The sequence below is a fragment of the Acinonyx jubatus genome, chromosome C1 (assembly GCF_027475565.1).
Source record: "Acinonyx jubatus isolate Ajub_Pintada_27869175 chromosome C1, VMU_Ajub_asm_v1.0, whole genome shotgun sequence".
NCBI lineage: Eukaryota > Metazoa > Chordata > Mammalia > Carnivora > Felidae > Acinonyx > Acinonyx jubatus.
Genome location: NC_069381.1, coordinates 141,783,869 through 141,804,050, shown reverse-complemented (window position 1 = coordinate 141,804,050; position 20,182 = coordinate 141,783,869). Strand labels below are relative to the sequence as shown.

The 20,182-nt window shown below is 35.6% G+C and overlaps 1 protein-coding gene and 1 pseudogene across 4 annotated transcripts in view; one reads left to right on the top strand and one right to left on the bottom strand.

The window, feature by feature from the left end:
• GALNT13 (polypeptide N-acetylgalactosaminyltransferase 13) overlaps nucleotides 1-20,182 on the bottom strand; it is a 565,714-nt gene that overhangs the window by 466,196 nt on the left and 79,336 nt on the right. For all 4 annotated transcript variants that reach the window (XM_053215090.1, XM_053215089.1, XM_027055741.2 and 1 more), the window contains exon 3: nucleotides 2,701-2,946. In XM_053215090.1, coding sequence (XP_053071065.1) covers nucleotides 2,701-2,842 — 142 coding nt within the window. In that variant the 5' untranslated portion in view covers nucleotides 2,843-2,946. The remainder of the gene's footprint in view (nucleotides 1-2,700; nucleotides 2,947-20,182) is intronic.
• On the top strand, nucleotides 17,275-19,521 carry LOC106976059 (60 kDa heat shock protein, mitochondrial-like; annotated as a pseudogene).

Below are 20,182 nucleotides of genomic sequence, written 5' to 3'. Positions count from 1 at the left end.
CATTTAGCAGATATTGATAAAGGGTTATCATGAACCAATACTTCACTGTAAGGTTTATGCACATTATCCTATTTAATTCTCAAGGCAACCCTGTGAAGCAGAATTACTATCTCTCAGGTTCTGATCTGAAGTGAAAACAGTAAGATTTTGCCAAGGGATTTGCCAAAGTCATACAACTGGATCAAGGGGGAGGAGACAAGGACCAGGTTGATGAACAAAATCTGGGCTTTTAACTATGTGGCAATCTGTACTAACTGTGAACTCAGAAGTCCTGGTGCTTGAAATTTGTCTTCCTTTGTCCATCACTGGGCTTTTCCCTTCTTTTCTTTTTTTTTGATATAATTGACATAGAACATTATATAAGTTTAAGGTGTACAAAATGTTGACCCAATAGGCACTTAAATAATTGATGAATTGATAAATAAATTAATACATGTATCTTAAAAATGAATTCATAGTGTATGCCAGTATCGGGTACTTTAAACCAGTTTAAAATTTAGCACTAAAAGGGATCTGAGAAATCACCTAGTACAAAACCTTGTTTTTTAAATAATGGAGACACCTAAGTCCAAAAGGATCAACATTTTTTTAAGTCAAAAAGACTGTTTCTAACATGTGCAGGACATGAAATTTTGAGGCACATACGCTTTGCACAGCATCATCTGCCTGTAAATAAGTTACTATTTTAAATATGTGGAGAAATTCCTATATAGAGCAATATTCTGAAATAATAAGTAACATTGGAAAATAAAATTAAAACCCTATAGTTTAGTCCCATTTATTCAAGACAAATATTAATGTACAGCATTAACTAAGTCTTAAAAATAAGGGAATATAGTTTAATTTTACAACTTAAGTATAAGGAAAAATTACTATTTTTGCCTTGCGTCATTAAATTTCACATTTTGAGATTTAAGACTGAGCATTAAGGACTTAAATCAGCAAAGCTGTACTTTTTTGGTACTTGCAGAATAAGCTGTCATAGTTTTGCTGAATCAGATTATGACATTTTTTTTTGTGACCAATCTAGAAGTCTCTATTCAACAAATGACAAAGTGATCATTCCAAACTGATGAGATCCAACAAACCACATTTCCACTTTCAGCCAAGCAGCAGCTCAACTGAGTTAACAAAGAAGCAGAGAAGGAGGATTTTTTTCTGGGATTTTAACCAAAGATCAGCATATCAATCCTCATGTTCATTTATCAAAAACCGATAGACTCATAAAGTTCTCCTCTTTGAATAATTCTAGTATAAAGGCATAAAATATGCATATAAACTACCTAAATGGGTCGAGGCTCAGTCACTTCCAAGGTACTTTCAATTTTTTGTGCTAGGCAAAAACTACAGTCAAAGAAACTCATTTCACAAAGAGGAAGATCATCAGAATACCTCCAATTGAGTAAGAGCACTGCTACAATCTGATGCAAAAAAAAAAAAATGTCCAAAATACTTTTTCACAAAAACTAATTTTTTGAAATGCTCTTCTGTGTTTCCCAAGCCTCATATAACCAACAGTTGCTTATTAACATATTTTGATTCATAGATGACCTCAAAAATATCTGTAACATTAAAAGCAGACTGTACCTGCTTTTTGCAAATAAATGCAAATCTCAAGCCAGTCATTTAGATTTACTTTTCCAAAAGGTACAAACATTTAATTTTTTAAATTTTTTTTAATGTTTTATTTATTTTTGAGAGAGAGAGACAGAGACAGAACGCGAGCGGGGGAGGGGCAGAGAGAGAGAGAGAGAGAAAGAGAGAGAGAGAGACACAGAATCTGAAGCAGGCTCCAGGCTCTGAGCTGTCAGTGCAAAGCCAAATGAGGGACTCAAACTCATGAACCGCGAGATCATGACCTAAATGAAAGTTGGATGCTTAACCGACTGAGCCACCCAGGTGCCCCAAAAGGCACAAACATTTGAAATGCAACTGAAGGCTTATTTTTTGTAATAAATAATAAACTGCAGTTTATTCTGTGCTAATGCAGTTTATTCTGCACTAATAAACTGCAGAAAATGAATCCCTATGACTTGACTTAATAAACCACCATGTATAAAAATCTTTATGTTTCTTTATCATTCACTCTTATCCTGTCAATGAAACCGATCCCTAAAGAGGGAAATACTGAGTTAAAGTGATGTTATCCTGTACCTGACATTACCTTTTGCACTTAACACAAGGCAATAATCTGGTTGTTGAATCTGAATCTGGCCATCAACATGTGTTTTGTTTAAAAAGTTGTTTGTTTGTTTGTTCATCTGTTTATTGCTTCTGGAAGTCTGGGTGTCATGTGTCCTTGCATTTTGCTACAACCCCCACCATCTTACTTAAGTAGTTGTCCCCTTGTATGTTAGGTGCTTAGCCTCCAAAGGTTTTTGCTTCTGGAGGCCTAAATTTTAAATTCTGTCCAATTGAATGTTCACTAAATTATTCTTTCCATACAGTCACAGAACACTGGAATTATGAAATTGGAAGGTACCTTAGAGGTTACCTAACTCTTCTCATTTCTCCCAACAGGACACCTGAGGCTGAGTGAAGGAAGTAACTTTCCCCCGGTTAAATGTACATTAATAGTTCTACCAAAATGCTCTGCTAACGCAAGAGCTGAAAAAAATCCCTACTTCAAAGTTTCACGTTTTGTCAAGAGTCACCAGAGCTGTCATCTCTGTAAGCAACATTTGCTTCGTAAGCACTTACCCCTGAGTGCAGGTAGCAGGGACCTCTCCTTCTTGTCATCGCATTTGTTACATTCACTGAAGTACAGGAGTAGGAAGACATCGACGAGAACCCACATCAGTGAAGTGGCTAGAACCACCTTGCAGTAAACAAACCTCCTCATGTCTTCCCTTGATTTCTAGTTAACACATAGATCGAAGACAGATGCTACAGTGATAAATCCAAGCCACAGGGGTGAACTCCAGGAAAAAAGCAGGATGCATCCCACTATATTAAAAAAGAAGGAAAAGAAATGTCATTATTGCATAGGTTTTTTTTTTAGTATAAAGGGGATAAAACATGAAATACATGATGTATTTAATGTTCCCATATTTATAAGCACTTGACCTTCAAATTCAGAATGAAAAGCCTAAATAAGTGAGAACTGTAAGCAAACCAGGTGGCTAAAACGCTACCAGCTAATCCTAGATCTGTCACTACTCTGCTGGGCACTTGACAACTATTTGATTTTTTCAGGTTGTACTCTTTTCTTAAAAAGCCCTATGATGATATTCTGTAGAGCAGTAGGTTATCAAATAGAGCATCCTTGAATTTACCCTGATTCAGTACTTTTGAGGAGCTAATAACTGCCGAAACAGAAATCATCCCGGGATACAATAAATTGGAGTAACTAAGAAGTGGACTTTACACACAGATAGGCCTGTGTCTATTCACCTCCTATCTGCAGGACCCTTTTTTAAAAAGGCTGTTTTCTCAACTATAAAATGAGAATAACAATGCCAAATCTAAGATTTGCTATTAGGACTAGCCACAATAATGCTTGTTAAGCATCTTGCAAGACAGATAATTATTAACGTATAAAACAAAATAAAGTCTCAAATTCTCAAAAAGGACCATTGCACGAAATAACTCATCTGTTACTTAACCTTAAAAACTCCATCTGGTCTGCAGAGAAAGTATCCACAACAAATGCGTAATTTGGAATGGATAGCATACATTCAAAAAATTATGAGAGGGGAGACAACATATTAGTTTAAAGTGACTTCAGATAACCAAAGCACAAATTCTAAAAGGCATACAGATATGTGCACAATTACCTATTGAGAGGTATTCTAAATAAATGTAGAATTAATACCACAAACATATTTGTTTTATTGACACTATAAAAAGCAATAATTACCTGGTTAATTCATTTACAATAAATTGACAGTTAAGTCATGTACCATAAATATAACAGGCCAAAGATATGTTCATGCCATTTGCTACACTTCATATCAACTGAAGTTTAAAATTTTTGAGGTGAATAAGTAATACAATTTTGAAAGATATTTGAGAAGAACAGCTACAAAATACAAAGGTACTCAGAATACTTCATAAATATCTGTCTCAAAAACATCAAAGTGCAATTTGCTGAGGCAAATGCTCTTTAAATTAATAGCAGCTGACTTTGCATCATAAAGCAATACAAAGGCTACTGCCTGTAACAACCTATCCAGACTAGCAAGGAATTCAAAATTTACATAAAGTGACAGCTGAAAACATAACAGAGTCTATCTTCACTATCTACATTAAATTTACATTTATGCAGCATATTTTATTAAAAAGGTATAAAATGTGCAAGTCTACAGAATATATGATATGTGGGGTTTATCTGTTTGCTTATGATTTTTCTGGAAACAAATGTCATGCTAATTATCTACTTTATTTCATTTCAACTTCATTTTCCTGTAAAGTATATAACTAAACATTGGAACTCAGCCTCTAAACCTGGTAACAAGTGAAGAATTCCCTGATGCATATTTCCTGTTACTTTGTGCATGCATGCTTTACTGAATACAAGGTATGAAACAATCCAAGCTGTCAAATGTTCTGTGTTTCTTGGTCCTATGATGAAGTAGTTCTCTTCAGTTTATTGTAGAAAAAAGTCCCACAGAAAAGTATATATAACACTGATGGTTACCAAATAGCCATCCCCAGATTTAAGATGGGAATATCTTAAAATAAAAGATCCTATCATAAAGATCTTACAAGTTATATAAAGATCTTAATGAAAGGCATAAAAGCACCATCCCTGGCTCTGTAATAAAATGAAATGATGACTTTGGGTCAGGATTTTGCCTCTCTGTGCTTCATTGTCTTTATTTATAACATATTTCCTGTCCTATTCAGCTCGCAAAATATTGTAAAGGCTTAAGCAAGATAAAGAATGAGAACATTTTTAAAAGAAAATATAAAGAATATTATAATAAAAAATCTGAAATCGCTTAACTTTAAATATTAAAATGTCTAAGATAAGACATTTCCTAATAGGAGCCTAACAGTTAATGTTATTCAGAATTTAATATAAATTTTAGCTGTAATAGAAAGTCAAAATCATATCTTATTGCCATTTCAAGCATTACTCAAATTATTCTAATTTCATAGCCTGAATGAGCTATATATCAAATCATTAGCACTGAGAGAAGTCTAATCCCACTATTCTAACTGATAAAACTAAGTTGTTGTGTGATTTTTTTCATTTATATTTCAATATATATTTCGAATATTCAATATATTTGAATATATTCAATATATTCAATATATTTCGAATTCTATCTCTACTTTGAAAACACCTACCTCCACCTTGAAAATGCACTAAATTTTATCATTCATTGAGACATATCTGCTGGCACTTGCATAATGGTAATCTCATATACTGTATTCCAATACTCTTCATGAGAACAAAACTGATGGGAGCAGAAGGATGGTACAAAACACACAGTAACACTAACCAACATAAGCACAGTTGGTAGCCCAGGTTTATTTAAGAGAATCAGCATCTGTATTATGTTTTTATTCCAGTAAGCCTCTATTTATTTGCAAACACTTCTCAGTTTCTGAAGCCAAATCCAAGTTCTGCAATATCCCTGTCTTGCCAAACCAATGTGGAGCATGACTAACTTGCATAAACTACAGGCTCTTCTATCTGAAAAGACAGCCCCTTTCCTAATTGTTTCAGTATCTTTTGAGCACAGTTCCTTCTCTCTTTAAAAGTACTTCTCTAGGTGGGAGTACTTTTAAGAGAAAGCCATCAAGTACCATCTTGCTAGTCAGATTGCCTTTCTTTTTCTTCTTGCCCACCAATCATTATATGCATCAGATATTCTATGATGCGTTACAGGATTTTTGTCTGAAGATATATACCATCTTCCTATCTTTATCAAAAACATATTTCAAATATAAAACAATCTAGATAAAGCTTAGGAGTTGGTAAATATGTTTTTAAACAAGGGGAAAGAGTTTTTTGTTTTAAAATTCGGAGGCTATCACTTCCATGGAGAGTCTAGTTTAGTTGCTATTAGACATATTTTTATCTGTACTCATTTATTTTATTTCATAAAAATTGCATAATAGGTGCAAATTTATTCATTCTATTTTGTGAGGCTATATGTGAGGCTGCCAAAGCATCCTGGGAACTAGTGTAAGACTGCTGGTAGTGCTCCCAGAAGGTTCAGGCACCAACGTACCTCAAATGTTTTAAATAGCTATGCAGGAGCTTCTGTGAGCTGATGACTGGACAAATTTGCAGAACTGGTTTACAGACTAATAAATCTAATGTGTAAGCACTGAAAATAAAATGCACTGTGTTAGCCACAGGTATGATTGACAGGAAAACTGATCTTTGTATGAAGGAAGGTTAAAAACTAAAATGACCTAGAGGGATCTACCCATAGCTTCAACAAAGGATCCACTCTAAAAATCATACCACACTGGAAGATATACCATGAGACAAAGAAGCAAAGATAATGTTAAATGAATGCCTATGGGGGAAAAATGGAATAGAAGCAAAAAAAGAAAAACAAAAAACAAAACCAAAAGGCCCTCTCTGGCATTTAAACCAAGGAAAGTTTGAATATTCATAACATAAAATTTGACTATTAGGAGGCAACCTAGCATGAGATCTAAAATTATATATTGCAGAGTTATAATGCCATGAGTTGGATCTGAGTCCAACACTCACTAATTGTATGGCTTAATTCAAGTTATTTAAATCTTCTGTGCCTCTGTTTTTCTATTCAGAAAATATGAACAATAATAGCTACCTCACAGCCTATGATGAGTATTGAATTAATTAATACATGCAAAACTCTTATAAGAGTGCCTGGAACTTAGGAGTTTCTCAATATACATTACCGATTATTAGTAGTAACAGTAAAATTATTATCAACATGAACATCATCAAGAAAATGAGAAAAAGAGTAAGAATTCTCTGCCCACCTTTCCAGAAGTAGTGTATACTCTGTGTGTATTCAGGGTGTCGGGGGACAAGATGAACATCACAAATATATTTAATATTACTATTTATGAGTATTACAAATTACAATATTTTAAATTTAATAATTCAAAATATATTTAGAAGAGTTTCTGATGGAGATGAATTACACAGGATTTTGCAATTGTCAAAACTCGTTGAACTATACACTTGAGATTTGTGCATTTCATTCTGTGTAAATTACATATATATTTTTAAGGCAAAAACAAAATGTTTATGTACCAATCATTTGATTCCCTGATTAATACTTTTCTGACCCCTTTCCTACCATTCTTTTCTCTATGGTAGTGACTTGGGTCTCAGGCTGTTCCTTACAAATACCTTGCCTCTGGGCGTATGCTTATGCTATTTTCTCTGTTTACTGATGTGGTTGGTCATGGCTTCCTGCTCTTATTTCCTTCAGATCTTACTTCCCCCTGCTCAAATGTCAAATCTTGGTGAGCTTTCCTATCAACCCATTAAAAATAACACACACAACTTAGTCACTCTGGATTTCTTAACTCATTTAATCTTTCTCCTTTGTACCTCTTACCCCCAAACATATATAAAAAAATTAGTTTTTAAATTTGTTTATTGTCTGTCCCTCCTTGTTAAATAGTAAGTTATATGAGAACAAGAATTCATATCTCTTATATACCCCCATTCTCCCTCAAATATTTTTATGTTTTTAGAACTCCAGCACTGGCTGTTATGGGCTGAATTTTGCCAAGCCAGAATTTGTATGTGAAGTCCTAATCTCCAAGATTTTAGAATGTGACTGTATTTGGAGATACAGTCTTTTAAAAGGTAATTAAGGTAAAATGAGGTCATATGCATTGTCCCTAATCCAAATCATCCTTACAAGAAGAGGCGATTAGGGCACAATCAGAGGAAAGACCATGTGAAGACAGAGAAGGCAGCCACCTATATGCCACAGAGAAAGACCTCAGAATGAAATCAGATCTGCTAACACACTGATTTTGGACTTCTACAATCTGTGAGAGAATAAATTGCTGTGTGTAAGCAACCCAATCTGTGATACTTTGTTATGGCAGCCTTATCAATAATACCCAGGTTAAAAATCCAACTCTTCCCTATTCCACTCCTAACATGCAAATAGACGAACATCACCGGAAAGAACCTCCTCAGAATATGCTGCCTGTTCTCATTTTAACTCTATAAACTCACGTCACAATACAAGTAGACTCTCTGTGCTTTGCTGCAATCCTGCAACAGTTCCTACTCAAATCAATCTCCACCTTGCTTGCCTTCCTCAGACGGCCATCTCTGCACTTTTTCCTCTTAGCTTATTACACTTCTACACTTAGCAGAGAAGATATAAACAATAAGAAAGGTATTTTGCCTACTGCCATGTTGAATTTATAAATTTTCTTCTTCCTATTTACTGCCAACCCTAAATCTGCAAGTCCCAGGGCTAGAACAGATGACTGTCCTTTTAGGAGGGCAACACCCTCTGCTCTCACATAGGGTTTCACTGATTGCACTTGTCTCTTCTGCATCGTTTTTTCTTCTTTAATAAGTCAACGTTACCAATACGAAGATGATACATGAATAATACTCTTAAACTAATTTGACCCCACATCCCTCTTCAGTGATTCTTCCAGCACCCTGCTTACCTTTGAAGCAAAACTTCTGGAAAGAATTATGTATAGTCACCGTCTATACATCCCATATCCCTAACCTCTTATTCTCTCTTAAACCCAAAAGGTTTTAGCCCCTGCAACTATATGGAAACCTTATTTGATACAGTCAGTGCAATGGTCAAATCCAATGGTCAATCCTCAAGCACCATTTTTACATAACTCCTAAGCAGCATTTGACATAGCGTGGTCAAAAACCTTGTGCTCTTTTTTGTAAATCTTCTTCTTTATGTCCAGGTGTAGAATTTAATGATTCATCACTTGCATACAATACCCAGTGCTGATCACAAGTGCCCGCCTTAACATCCATCACCTGTTTAACCCATCCCCTGCCCATGTCCCCTTCAGTAACCATCAGTTTGTTCTCTATAGTTAAAAGTCTGCTTCTTGGTTTGCCTGTTTTATTTCCCCTTATGTTCATTTGTTTTCTTTCTTAAATTCCACATATGAATGAAATCATACAGTATTTGTCTTTCTCTGATTTATTTTGCTTAGTATAATACTCTGTAGCTCCATCCACATCATTACAAATGGCAAGATTTGTACACATACCACAACTTTTTATCCAATCATCGCTCTTTCCATAACTTGGCTAATGTTGATAATGCTGCTACAAACATTGAGGTGAATGTATCCCTTCAAATTAGTATTTTTGTATCCTTTGGGTAAATACCTAGTAGAGTAATTGCTGGATTGTAGGGTAGTACTATTTTAAAATTTTTGAGGAACCACCATACTGCTTTCCAGAGTGGCTGCACCAGTTTGCAATCCCACCAACAGTATAAGAGGGTTCCCCTTTCTCCAAATCCTTGACAACACTTGTTTCCCGTGGAACTCTCTCTCTTTTCTTTTTTTTAATTTCTTATTTGATCATGCAGCAAATTTCATTGGCTCTGCTTTCAGACTTGACTCACTTCTTACCAATTCCACTGTTGCCACCAAGCCACCACTCCTAACTCCCTTTTAAAAATACAGCTTTATTGAGATAGAGCGTGTAGACAATATAATTCACTAATTTAAAGTGTACAATGCAATGAATGGCTTGTAGTACAGTCACAGAGATATGCACAATTTTAGAACACTTCTGTTACTCCAAAAGAAAACAGTTCCCCTTTGCTATAATCTCCTAATGTTCTCATGGACTCTAGCTCTAGGTAACCACTAATCTAATTTCTGTCTATGTAGAGTTATCCATTCTGAACAGCTCTGTTTGAATACGGCGGTGTTTGGTACAGACACCTAAGTTACCATCCTACCCAAGTCACAGCCCTACCTGGTCTCAGGTTACAGTGTTGCTGTCTTAGTCCATTCAGCCACCTATGGCCACACCACTGTGGCCCACAAAACTAAAGTGGGTCATGTTTTCTTATTTTCAGGCCATTTGCAGTCTGACAATGGTATGTCTTTTGTCACAAAGGCCACCCAAAAATGGAATGATAATCATGGTATCGGATGGATTTTCTACACTTCCTACCATTCAAAGTTTTTTGCTGACTGTTGCAATGACGTCCTCAAAAAATGACCGAAAAAAAGATACCTAACCAACCTTCTAATCAACTCCCGGTCCACCCACCTGAGCAAGGCAGTTGGCTTACTAAATTTGGCCTTTCCCCAAAAAGGGGTCTTTTATGGACCACCTACTAATGAAAGGGGTAGGAAATTCCGTAAAACCATTCTGAAAATACGGGATTCCACCCAGTCCATGGCGCTTTTTTTTTTTTTCGGCCGTAGTAAGAACCCCAAGCCAGCCTGACTAGTATACCTTTAGGTAACAGCCCAGACAAAAGGGGACTAGAGTACTCAAATTTAATTCTGGGTCATCTTCCTCTTGATCAACATGGTGCCAGAGCATAGGGCAAGAAGCTCTTGTTGTGTATACTGCTAACTGAATGCCCCTACAGTGGCGCATGTGAGCCAACATGAAGGGAATCTGTAATTTTGTAAAAATATCTTCTTCCTTTTTACATTTACCTCTTCCATATGAAAGGTCTGGATCAGAGTAGGAGATAATTGAAAACAGAGATGCAGCTATATTTATTGAGCTAAGACACACCAAATTTCATGGCTTTCAAGGGAGATTAACAACCTTGACACCTGGGGAGAAAACAGATTGCATTCCAAGAGATGGAGGAAAGGGGTGGGGACAGTTCACGTTCTCCCTGTCACCTCAATCCAGCCTCAGAGCCTGGCAAAAATAATCACATGGCCTGCTCGAGTGAACCAGCTCTTGTGGCTGGCAGTCTGACTGCTATTACATTTGTCACCTAAACCTCGATAATTTCTCAAGAGTAGAACTGATTTATAGTCTTTTGTAGGTTTGAATTTTAATATAAGCATGTATTACTTTCGACATAAAACTATTAACCTAGTTAGAAAAATTTAAGTATTTCTTTAATTTATCCTACAGTTACAATTGAGTGCCTACACAGATGCCGTCAATGTGCTGGGCATGAAAGATAAAAGATATAGAAAGACATAAGCCTTGCCTTCTGGTTTGGGACCCAGTAGGGGAGTCACAGAAGACTATTGGAGTAGAGATAAGAACGGAGATATGTGAAACATCAGGAATGATTCCAATATGTGAAACTCTTTTTAATGTAGTCCTTATATGCAATTATTAATGTGAGACAATGCAGCAAAAAAAAATGGAATTATTGAGCATAGAGAGATTGAAAGAAGAGTGAAACTCTATATAGAATATTTATAAGGCAGATGCCACTTGTTAAGACAGTCTGTTACACACTGGTCTTTTTAGTCATGGTTGGGTATAGGAATACACATTTTATGAAAATGTTACAAATGTCAAAGCCTAAAATATATCTTAATGAGACCTAACAAGCAATAGATTATCATTAAAACATAATGAAATTAAGTCTTCATGAAGAAAGCTTGTAAAAAGTATATATGACCTTCAAAAAGATGATGAAATTCAATAGTTTTAAAACGTGTATTCGTCAACCTAAAAATTGTTCATCATTTATTTGTTTCAGGTATTTAATGACAGCTCAGTATTCATCTTATAAAATGGCATACCAGTAGTTTAACCTTGTTCATTAATAGTTACCAAGAGGGAAAAACAGGAATCCAAAATGTTCAACTGGATATAAAACCTAGAGATTTAAGACAACAGTAGAGCATTTAGACAGTTCCCAGCAGACATCTGCCAGTGAGCTGGCCATCTTCTGCCATAAATTACATGATTAAAAAGAAAATAAATGTTTCCACTGAGATATCAAACCATTAGAAAAACTTAACCTCAGCTTCCTAGCTGGGCTTAAGGCTTTTCAATTCTTCATAACCAAAGGTGTAAGGAATGAATTACAAGTGTTCCTTATTTGAAATGGGGAGCATACAGAGGCTATTTCTTCTCTAGGCTTTCTTTCCAAAACAGAGGCATTTATTTGTAAATATAATGAAAAATAATATTAAATTATCTTTAAATTTATATCAGAATCACTCTGCTCCAGCTGGCAATTAGTGGGATACAAAAAAAAAGGGGGAAGTCAAAGAAAAGCCCAGAACTCTAGGGCACAAAAGGACCCTAGCAGCACAAAGGAAAAGAGATTTGATCACAGAAAACTCTAGAAAATTGGTTAGAGCTTTCTGAAATTTTACCTTAGGGCTGCATAAATGTAAATAAGATTTTATTTGCCTGCTTGAATATTTTAATATAGTGAATTTTTAAGCGTAATTGATATGTGAAAGAAATGCCCACTCTTTCCAAAAATAACAGGTAAAATAGTCAGTCCTCCACTCCAAGGGAAAAAAAAAAGCCCACTGTAATAAAGCTACCATATACTTAGTTATTACTTTGATTTGCAACTTCAGTTTATGTTTTTTTTTTATTTCCTGCAAGCTTCCTGGCAAAGTTATTAATCATAAATTAAGGGCTTTAATAGACAGGCAATTAGAGGGAAGACATAAATAAAGAATTAAAAATCAGAATATTTATTAATTAGTCTCCAATTAATTAACAGTAAAGTAAAATTAGTAGATACCCAAAGAATGAAAATTCGTATTCGTATCAGCAAAGCAATCTTGTCTTATCAAATTGCTGAAGAGTGTAACTTGTTAATCAATATAAAAGAATCTAATATAATGGAGTATATAATCCAATAACAGAAAACACAGAAGTATTATAAATTAAGGAAATTTCCCAAAAACACATGAGAAAGGGAAAGATATAACTTTTTTCAAGATATAAAAGTTGGGCAGAGATTACCATTAATGTACAAGCAAATGAACAGGCAGACCAAAAACAAAGCAACATTTTCCTTGTCTTTGGGGAGAACTACCTATTAATTCAATTAAGGATTGTGCTAACTGGAGAACTGTACATAAAAAGTAAATACTGGTTTTGACAAAATTGTATATTTGCAAAGGTGGGATGAAGTGCATCCTTTTTTACTTTGTGGGTAATGTAAAATGATAGAAACTTCTTGGGGAAAATGTGGTTTATTAGAAATAAGTATAACTCTATTACCTATTTTCTTAAAAATAATCATATACTTTGAACCAATAATTTCTGAACTGGAAAACTCTCTTTAAAAGCCCTATAGGAGAGAAAACGCTTTTTACAGGGAGATAGTATCACATCATTGTTTATTAAAAGGAGTTCAAAATAGATACGTAACTAATTGACAGAATATTATGCTGCTGTTAGAAACTTATGCAATTTTGTAATAACATGAAAAAAGCTTATATGATACTTGTAAAATTCAACAATTTAACATACACACTTGCTTATAGACTATAATCACAACTATTTTTTTTTTACCTTTTTCTTATAAAAGTACTGGAAAGAACAGAGGCGAATGTGTGATTTTTTTTCATTTCTCTTATTATTTTTACTAGTTTTCAAATTATCCAGAAATAGTATATATTAACTGAATGATGGCAAATATATGTTTTGCCTGAAAGTAAGAGAACTACCACATAATAGTGATAAAATAGAAAATTCTTAGTGATGTGATATTTGTGCATACGTATACGTGAGTGTATGAGCACACACGGAGCTATGATGAAATGTAACACATAGAGAGAACAGACCCAGAGGACTATCAAAAGTATTTCACAAAAGACAGTAAGTGAGAAGGAAAAGGAGGGCAGAACTCCCTATTAAAATTAAGCCTGATTTAAGCATTCTGTTTCCAGATTTCTCTTTTTTGTTTCCAAAACTGTCTACTGTTACAGAATCTATGTGACTTTGGAAAGATAAAAGTTAGTCCCCACATAAAATTCTATGAAAACTCTACATTCCTTTCAAGAAACTAGCTAACTTTCCAAACCTGAGTCTCATGCAGGACTCAGGAACTATCTTTTTTTGGTTGCATTTGTGGTTTTTATTCCAAATAAATACTTTCCCAAAACCATCAGGACCAGTATTTAAAAGCAATGATTGAAATTGGGGAAGACTACTCATTTCTTTTGTTTTTTTCTTTTCAAATTTTTATTTAAATTCTAGTTAATTAACATACAGTGGAATATTGGTTTCAGGAGTAGAATTCAGTGGTCAATCACTTATGTACAATACCCAGTGCTCATCATAATAAGTGCCCTCCTTAGTACCCATCAGCCATCTAGCCCATTTCCCACCCACATCCCTCCATCAACCTTCAGTATGTTTTCTATCTTACAGAGCCTTTCATGGTTTGTTTCCCTCTCTCTTTTTCTCCGTCCCATATGTTCATCTGTTTTGTTTCTTAAATTCCACATTTGAGTGAAATCAAATGGTATTTCCCTTTCTATGACTTATTTCACCTAGCATAATACACTCTACAACTACATCATTGGAAATGGTAAGATTTCATTCTTTGTGATGGCTAATATTCCAATGTGTACATATACCACACATTCTTTATCAATTCCTCAGTTGAAGGACATTTGGGCTCTTTCCATAGTTTGCCTATGGTTGACAGTGTTGCTGTAAACATTGGGGTGCATGTATCCTTTCAAATCTGTATTTTTGTATTCTTTGGGAAAATACCTAGTAGTAAAATCATTGCATTGTAGGGTAGTGCTATTTTTAACTTTCTGAGGAAACTCCATACTATTGTCCAGAGTGGTTGCACCAGTTTGCATTCCCGACACCAGTGCAAGAGGGTTTCTCCGAATCCCACCAATACCTTCTGTTTCCTGTGTTGTTAATTTTAGCCATTCTGATAGGAATGAGGTGGTATCTCATCGTGGTTTTGATTTTTAGTTCCCTGATGACGAGTGATATTTAGCATCTTTTCATATGTCTGTCAGCCATGTGTATGTCTTCTTTAGAAAAGTGTCTACACATGTCTTCTGCCCTTTTTATAACTGGATTCTTTGTTTTTGGGGTGTTGAGTTTGAGAAATTCTTTATAGATTTTGGATACTAACCCTTTATCAGATATGTCATTTGCAAATGTCTTCTCCCATTCCATAGGCTACCTTTCAGTTTTGTTGATTGTTTGCTTCGCTGTGCAGAAGCTTTTTATCTTGATGAGGTCCCAATAGTTCATTTTTGCTTTTGTTTCCCTTGCCTCTAAAGATGTGCCTAGTAAGAAGTTGCTGCAGCCAAGGTCAGAGAGGTTGCTGCCTGTGTCCTCCTCTGAGGATTTTGATGGTTTCCTGAAGAAGACTACTCACTTCTAATCACTCTCACTGTTGCAACCTATATTTCCTCAAATTCAACTAAGAAGAAACAACATGAATGAATTTTATGTTGCTCATGTAAGGAAACTTTAATATATTAAAGACATACCTACTTGAGCTCCAAAAGGCTCTTCCCTTCTATAGGATTTAGATTAAAATGGCATGCTAAAGAAAGTGCCTGAGAACTACAGTGATTGCTTCTACAGAAAAATGTGGTCTCCATCAATAGTATCCTGTAATCTGAAAAAAATCATTATTGAGTTAATGACAGAATGATTAGATTCAAAAAGCAAATTACCATGAGCAAAAACTCCCTGTTAAAAGCAAGCACCCATATTATTTGTTTCCACTGAGACAAAAAAAATGTAAAAGATGTACTGTACAACAAATATAATCTATCCTATGGTCTGTTTTTAAATGTCTAATCTAAAAATGCTATTTTAAATGACCTTAATTCTCATCTTAATGCAATAATTAAATAATACTAAGTCTCTAGGTCACCAAAAACTGTATGTCCATTTATCACTTTGTGCCAGTCATTGTCAATTAAATCAACTTCTGGAAACAATTTTTCTTTCAGAATTATTTACCAGAAATGAGCTATGTGGAATATGGTGGGAGGCTGGAGAACAGTGGGGGGCAGGAGAGAAATGATTACCACCCTACTTAATTTTGCCTCAATTGTTAGATATCTATTCTAGAAATAAGATTTTTGTAGTTTACAATATTGCAGGGAGAAACAATGAGTTATTAATGGACAATTTTTCTTATTACAGTTTATTTGTGAGCCAAAGTTCAAATTCTAAAAGCAAATAGTTCATAAATTTTCTGCAGAGGTTTTATAGTTTTATAGCTCAAATAGCAAAAGTATAATGCTTCAATATCAGTAACATCTGGTTCGCCCACGGGAAGATTATACTTTATGTGGCTGGATGGTTATAATGTTTTCTTTTGATTTTGATAATCCTAGTAAATACATTCTAACCACTGATTGACATCCAAACAAATCAGTGCGTGTGCTCCATTACGACATGTCTTATCTATTAATTTCTGTGAAATGAAACATTGTTCAAACTGAGAAAGAAAATGCTAGTATGATTCCTCTGCTGCTGCTGCTGCAAAAAAAAAAATGCAATCAGTATAAAGATGCTCAGATGTCCTACATTCATTCAGAGCTCCACCCCAGCGCAGAACAGTAATCAACATTTTATTTTTCTTTTTGCTCCACATTTCTGGCAGATACCTACAAAGGCAGCAATCTGAATCAATGAAGCCTATTACTGATGCATTGGATCTTTTTCTTTATGCCATTTTTAATTCCTGGTTATTCCCACTCTTCTCATTTTATTCAATTATATTTTTCTTTGATCATATTTAAATCTTATTTCTCTTCACCATATTTTTAGATTCATTTTTCACTCATCTCATTTCCTCTCCATAGTCTCCTCATTTTTTTTTAACTTATAAAAATCACCTAACCAGGAATTTTCACTTCAATCTGAAATCGGCTCTGCGGGATATATCATCAGATGTTTCTTCCATTCTTTCCCCAACTTTCCAGTTCTTGTCTTCCTCTTCTGTGGAGATGACACCATCTCCCCTGGCTATCCCAAAGTTCCCCCATCATCTCCACTTGCCATTTTACAGAAACTCCTTTTCTCTTATTCCAGGCCTGACTGTATATTCTCAGTTCCTTCTTCAAACCAAACCAAAATGGTAATTTTAACACCTAGGAAAGACTGTGTTTATAGTCATGGGCCAATCAAGCGCGAGTACTGAGATGCTGAAATAACAGCACAGGTATCACAACAATAAATATTTGTACCAAAGAGACAGAAATACATAAAGTGTTGCTGTGTTTTGTTTTATTTCTTTTTCTCTAAACTTCATCACAATATAGTATGGTTAGGAGTATTACACAGACTTTGATTTAAGTCCTCACCTCTACCACCGTTTCATTTGGAGATACTGCAGAGATTAATTTGCCCAGGCTAACCCCAGTTGTTCCCATGTTTACAAAATGGCAATAAGAACAATACCCGCTTGTAAGGGCATGGTAAAGTTACGTACATAGAGTGAGAATCAGAGGAAATGGGACACAGTAACTAATCAGTACATGTTAGCTATCACTATTATTGTGATCGGTATTATGAACAAAATAATTTGTTAATACAACTCAAAAAGAGAGAAGCATTTAAGATTTATTCAAATAGAAGCTATTTATTTCTCTCATGTGGCAAAGTGAAGTACCTATATGCTTCCAACGCTTTCCTAGATGTGGGACAACTTACTTCACTGAGCTTATAATACAGCAATTCCAGATAAAATCAAAGACCTGTTCAAGATTAAGATTTCTGGGGCCAACACCACTGTTAAGAGTATTGATGCCTTGACTCACTTCCAGTGGCCTGCCTCACGGCCCACGGGCTTTGCTGTTGCAAAAGCTTCCATTACAGTACTTCACCAAATGAGGCCAGTGTCCACAACACTGGCTCCTCATCTCACTCAGGCCTATGCCAAAGACGTAAAATTTGGTGTGAATGCCCAAGCTTCAAGGTGTAGACCTTTTACCAGATGTTGTAGCCATTGCTGTGGGGCCAAAGGGAAGAACAGTGATTACTGAACAGAGTTGGGGAAATCCCAGAGTAAAAAAAGATGGTGTGACTGTTGCAAAGTCCATTGATTTAAAAGGTAAATATAAAAATACTGGTGCTAAATTTGTTCAGGATTTTGCCGATAACACAATTGAAGAGGCTGGAGGTGGCACTACTGCTGCTAGTGTCCTGGCACGCTCTATTGCCAAAGAAGTCTTCGAGAAGATTAGCAAAGGTGCTAATCCTATGGAAATCAGGAGAGGTGTCATGTCAGCTGTTAATGCTGTAATTGCTAAGCTAAGAAGCAGTCTAAATCCGTGAATACCCCTGAAGAAATTGCTCAGATTGCTATGATTTCTGCAAATGGAGACAAAGGAATTGGCAACATCGTTTCTGATGCAATGAAAAGGTTTGGAAGAAAGGGTGTCATTATCGTAACGGATGGAAAAACACTAAAGGATGAATTAGAAATTACTGAAGGCATGAAGTTTGATCGAGGTTATATTTCTCTAAACTTTGTTAGTACATAAAAAGGCCAGAAATGTAAATTCTAAGATGCCTATGTTGTATTGAGCAAGAAGAAAATTTCCAATGTTCAGTCCATCGTACCTGCTCTTGAAATTGCCAACGCTCATCATAAGCCTTTGGTCATAAAATGCTGAAGATGTTAATGGAGAAGCTCTGAGGATACGGGTTTTGAATAAGCTAAAAGTTGGTCTTCAGGTTGTAGCAAGTCAAAGTTTCAGGTTTTGGTGACAATAGAAAGAACCAGCTTAAAGATGTGGCTGTTGCTACTGATGGTGCAGTGTTGGGAGAAGAAGGATTGCCTCTAAATCTTAAAGATGTTCATCCTCACAACTTAGGAAAATTAGGAGAGGTCATCATGACGAAAGATGACAAGGCTCACAATAAAAAATGTATTCAAGAAATCACTGAGCAGTTAGATAGCACAACTAGTGAATATGAAAAGGAAGAACTGAGTGAATATCTGACAAAACTCTCAGATGGAGCAGGTGTGCTGAAGGTTGGTGAGACAAATGATGTTGAAGTGAGTGGAAAGAAGGAATTACAGATGCCCTCAATGCTACACGAGCTGCTGTTGAAGAAGGCACTGTTCTGGGAGAGGGCTGTGCCCTGATTCAGTGCATTCCAGCCTTGGATTCCATAACTCCAGCTAACGAAGATCAGAAAATTGGTACAGACATTATTAAGAGAATACTCAAAATTCCCGCAATGACCATTTCTGAAAATGCAGGTGTTGAAGGACCATTGATAGTTGCGAAAACTACGCAAAAGTTCCTCAGAAGTTGGTTATAATGCTATGCATGGAGATTTTGTGAATATGGTTGAAAAAGGAATCGCTGATCCAACTATGGTTGTTAAAACTGCTTTACTGAAGGCTGCTGCGGTGGCCTCTCAGTTCACTACAGCGGAAGTTGTGGTCACCGGAATTCCTAAAGAGAAGGACCCTGGAATGGGCAGAATGGGTGGAAGGGGAGGTGGTGTGGGAGGTGGCATGTTCTAATTCCTAGAATAGTGCTTTACCATTATGAATGAACTGTGAGAGGGCACTCAAGGCAGAGGTCCTCAACAATAACTTCAAAAAAGTCAGATGAAGGAAATGACCAGAGAAAAGGCTCGCTGTTATTTAAGAAAATCACTATAACCATCAGTTACTGGTTTCAGTTGACAACAATGTAATGGTTTACCGCAGTCATTGTCCATGCTTCTGGATAATTTATTTTATGTTTTTGAATAAAAAGACATTTGTACATTCCCAATAACCGAGTGTCAGAGCTATGTACCAATGCACCACTTTCAACTTAAATCACTGAGGCATTTTTACTACCATTCTGTTAAAAGCAGGATTTTGGTGCTTGCCATCACCCCATCACCAGATGAAAAGTTAAGAAACAGCCTTTCTGTAGAGAGTAAGAATAATTGTGTACAAAGTAGAGAAATATCCAATTATGTGACAACTTTTCTGTAAAAAAATATTTAAAGTTTTAAAAGAGTACTGATTTTATTTTTATTTTGTTCTTTATGCATTTCATCGCTTTTTTTATACTTTGAAAAACTAAGTTTACTATAAAAAAAATAGGAGTATGCATAAATTTGCTGGTAGACTGATGATCCAAAGGCTCCTGTGGGACACACAGGTGGAGCTGCCAAGGCAGGTGAGTATAAGAAACGAATTTCAGGAGAGGGAAAGCTGGGGAGTCAGCAAACCAGCGTTAACTAAAGCCATGGAAGTTGGACAAATGTGTTCAGTGAGAGTGTGAGTGTGAGGGGAAGAAAAAAGAGGGTGCCACAAAGAACCTTATAGAGTACCAA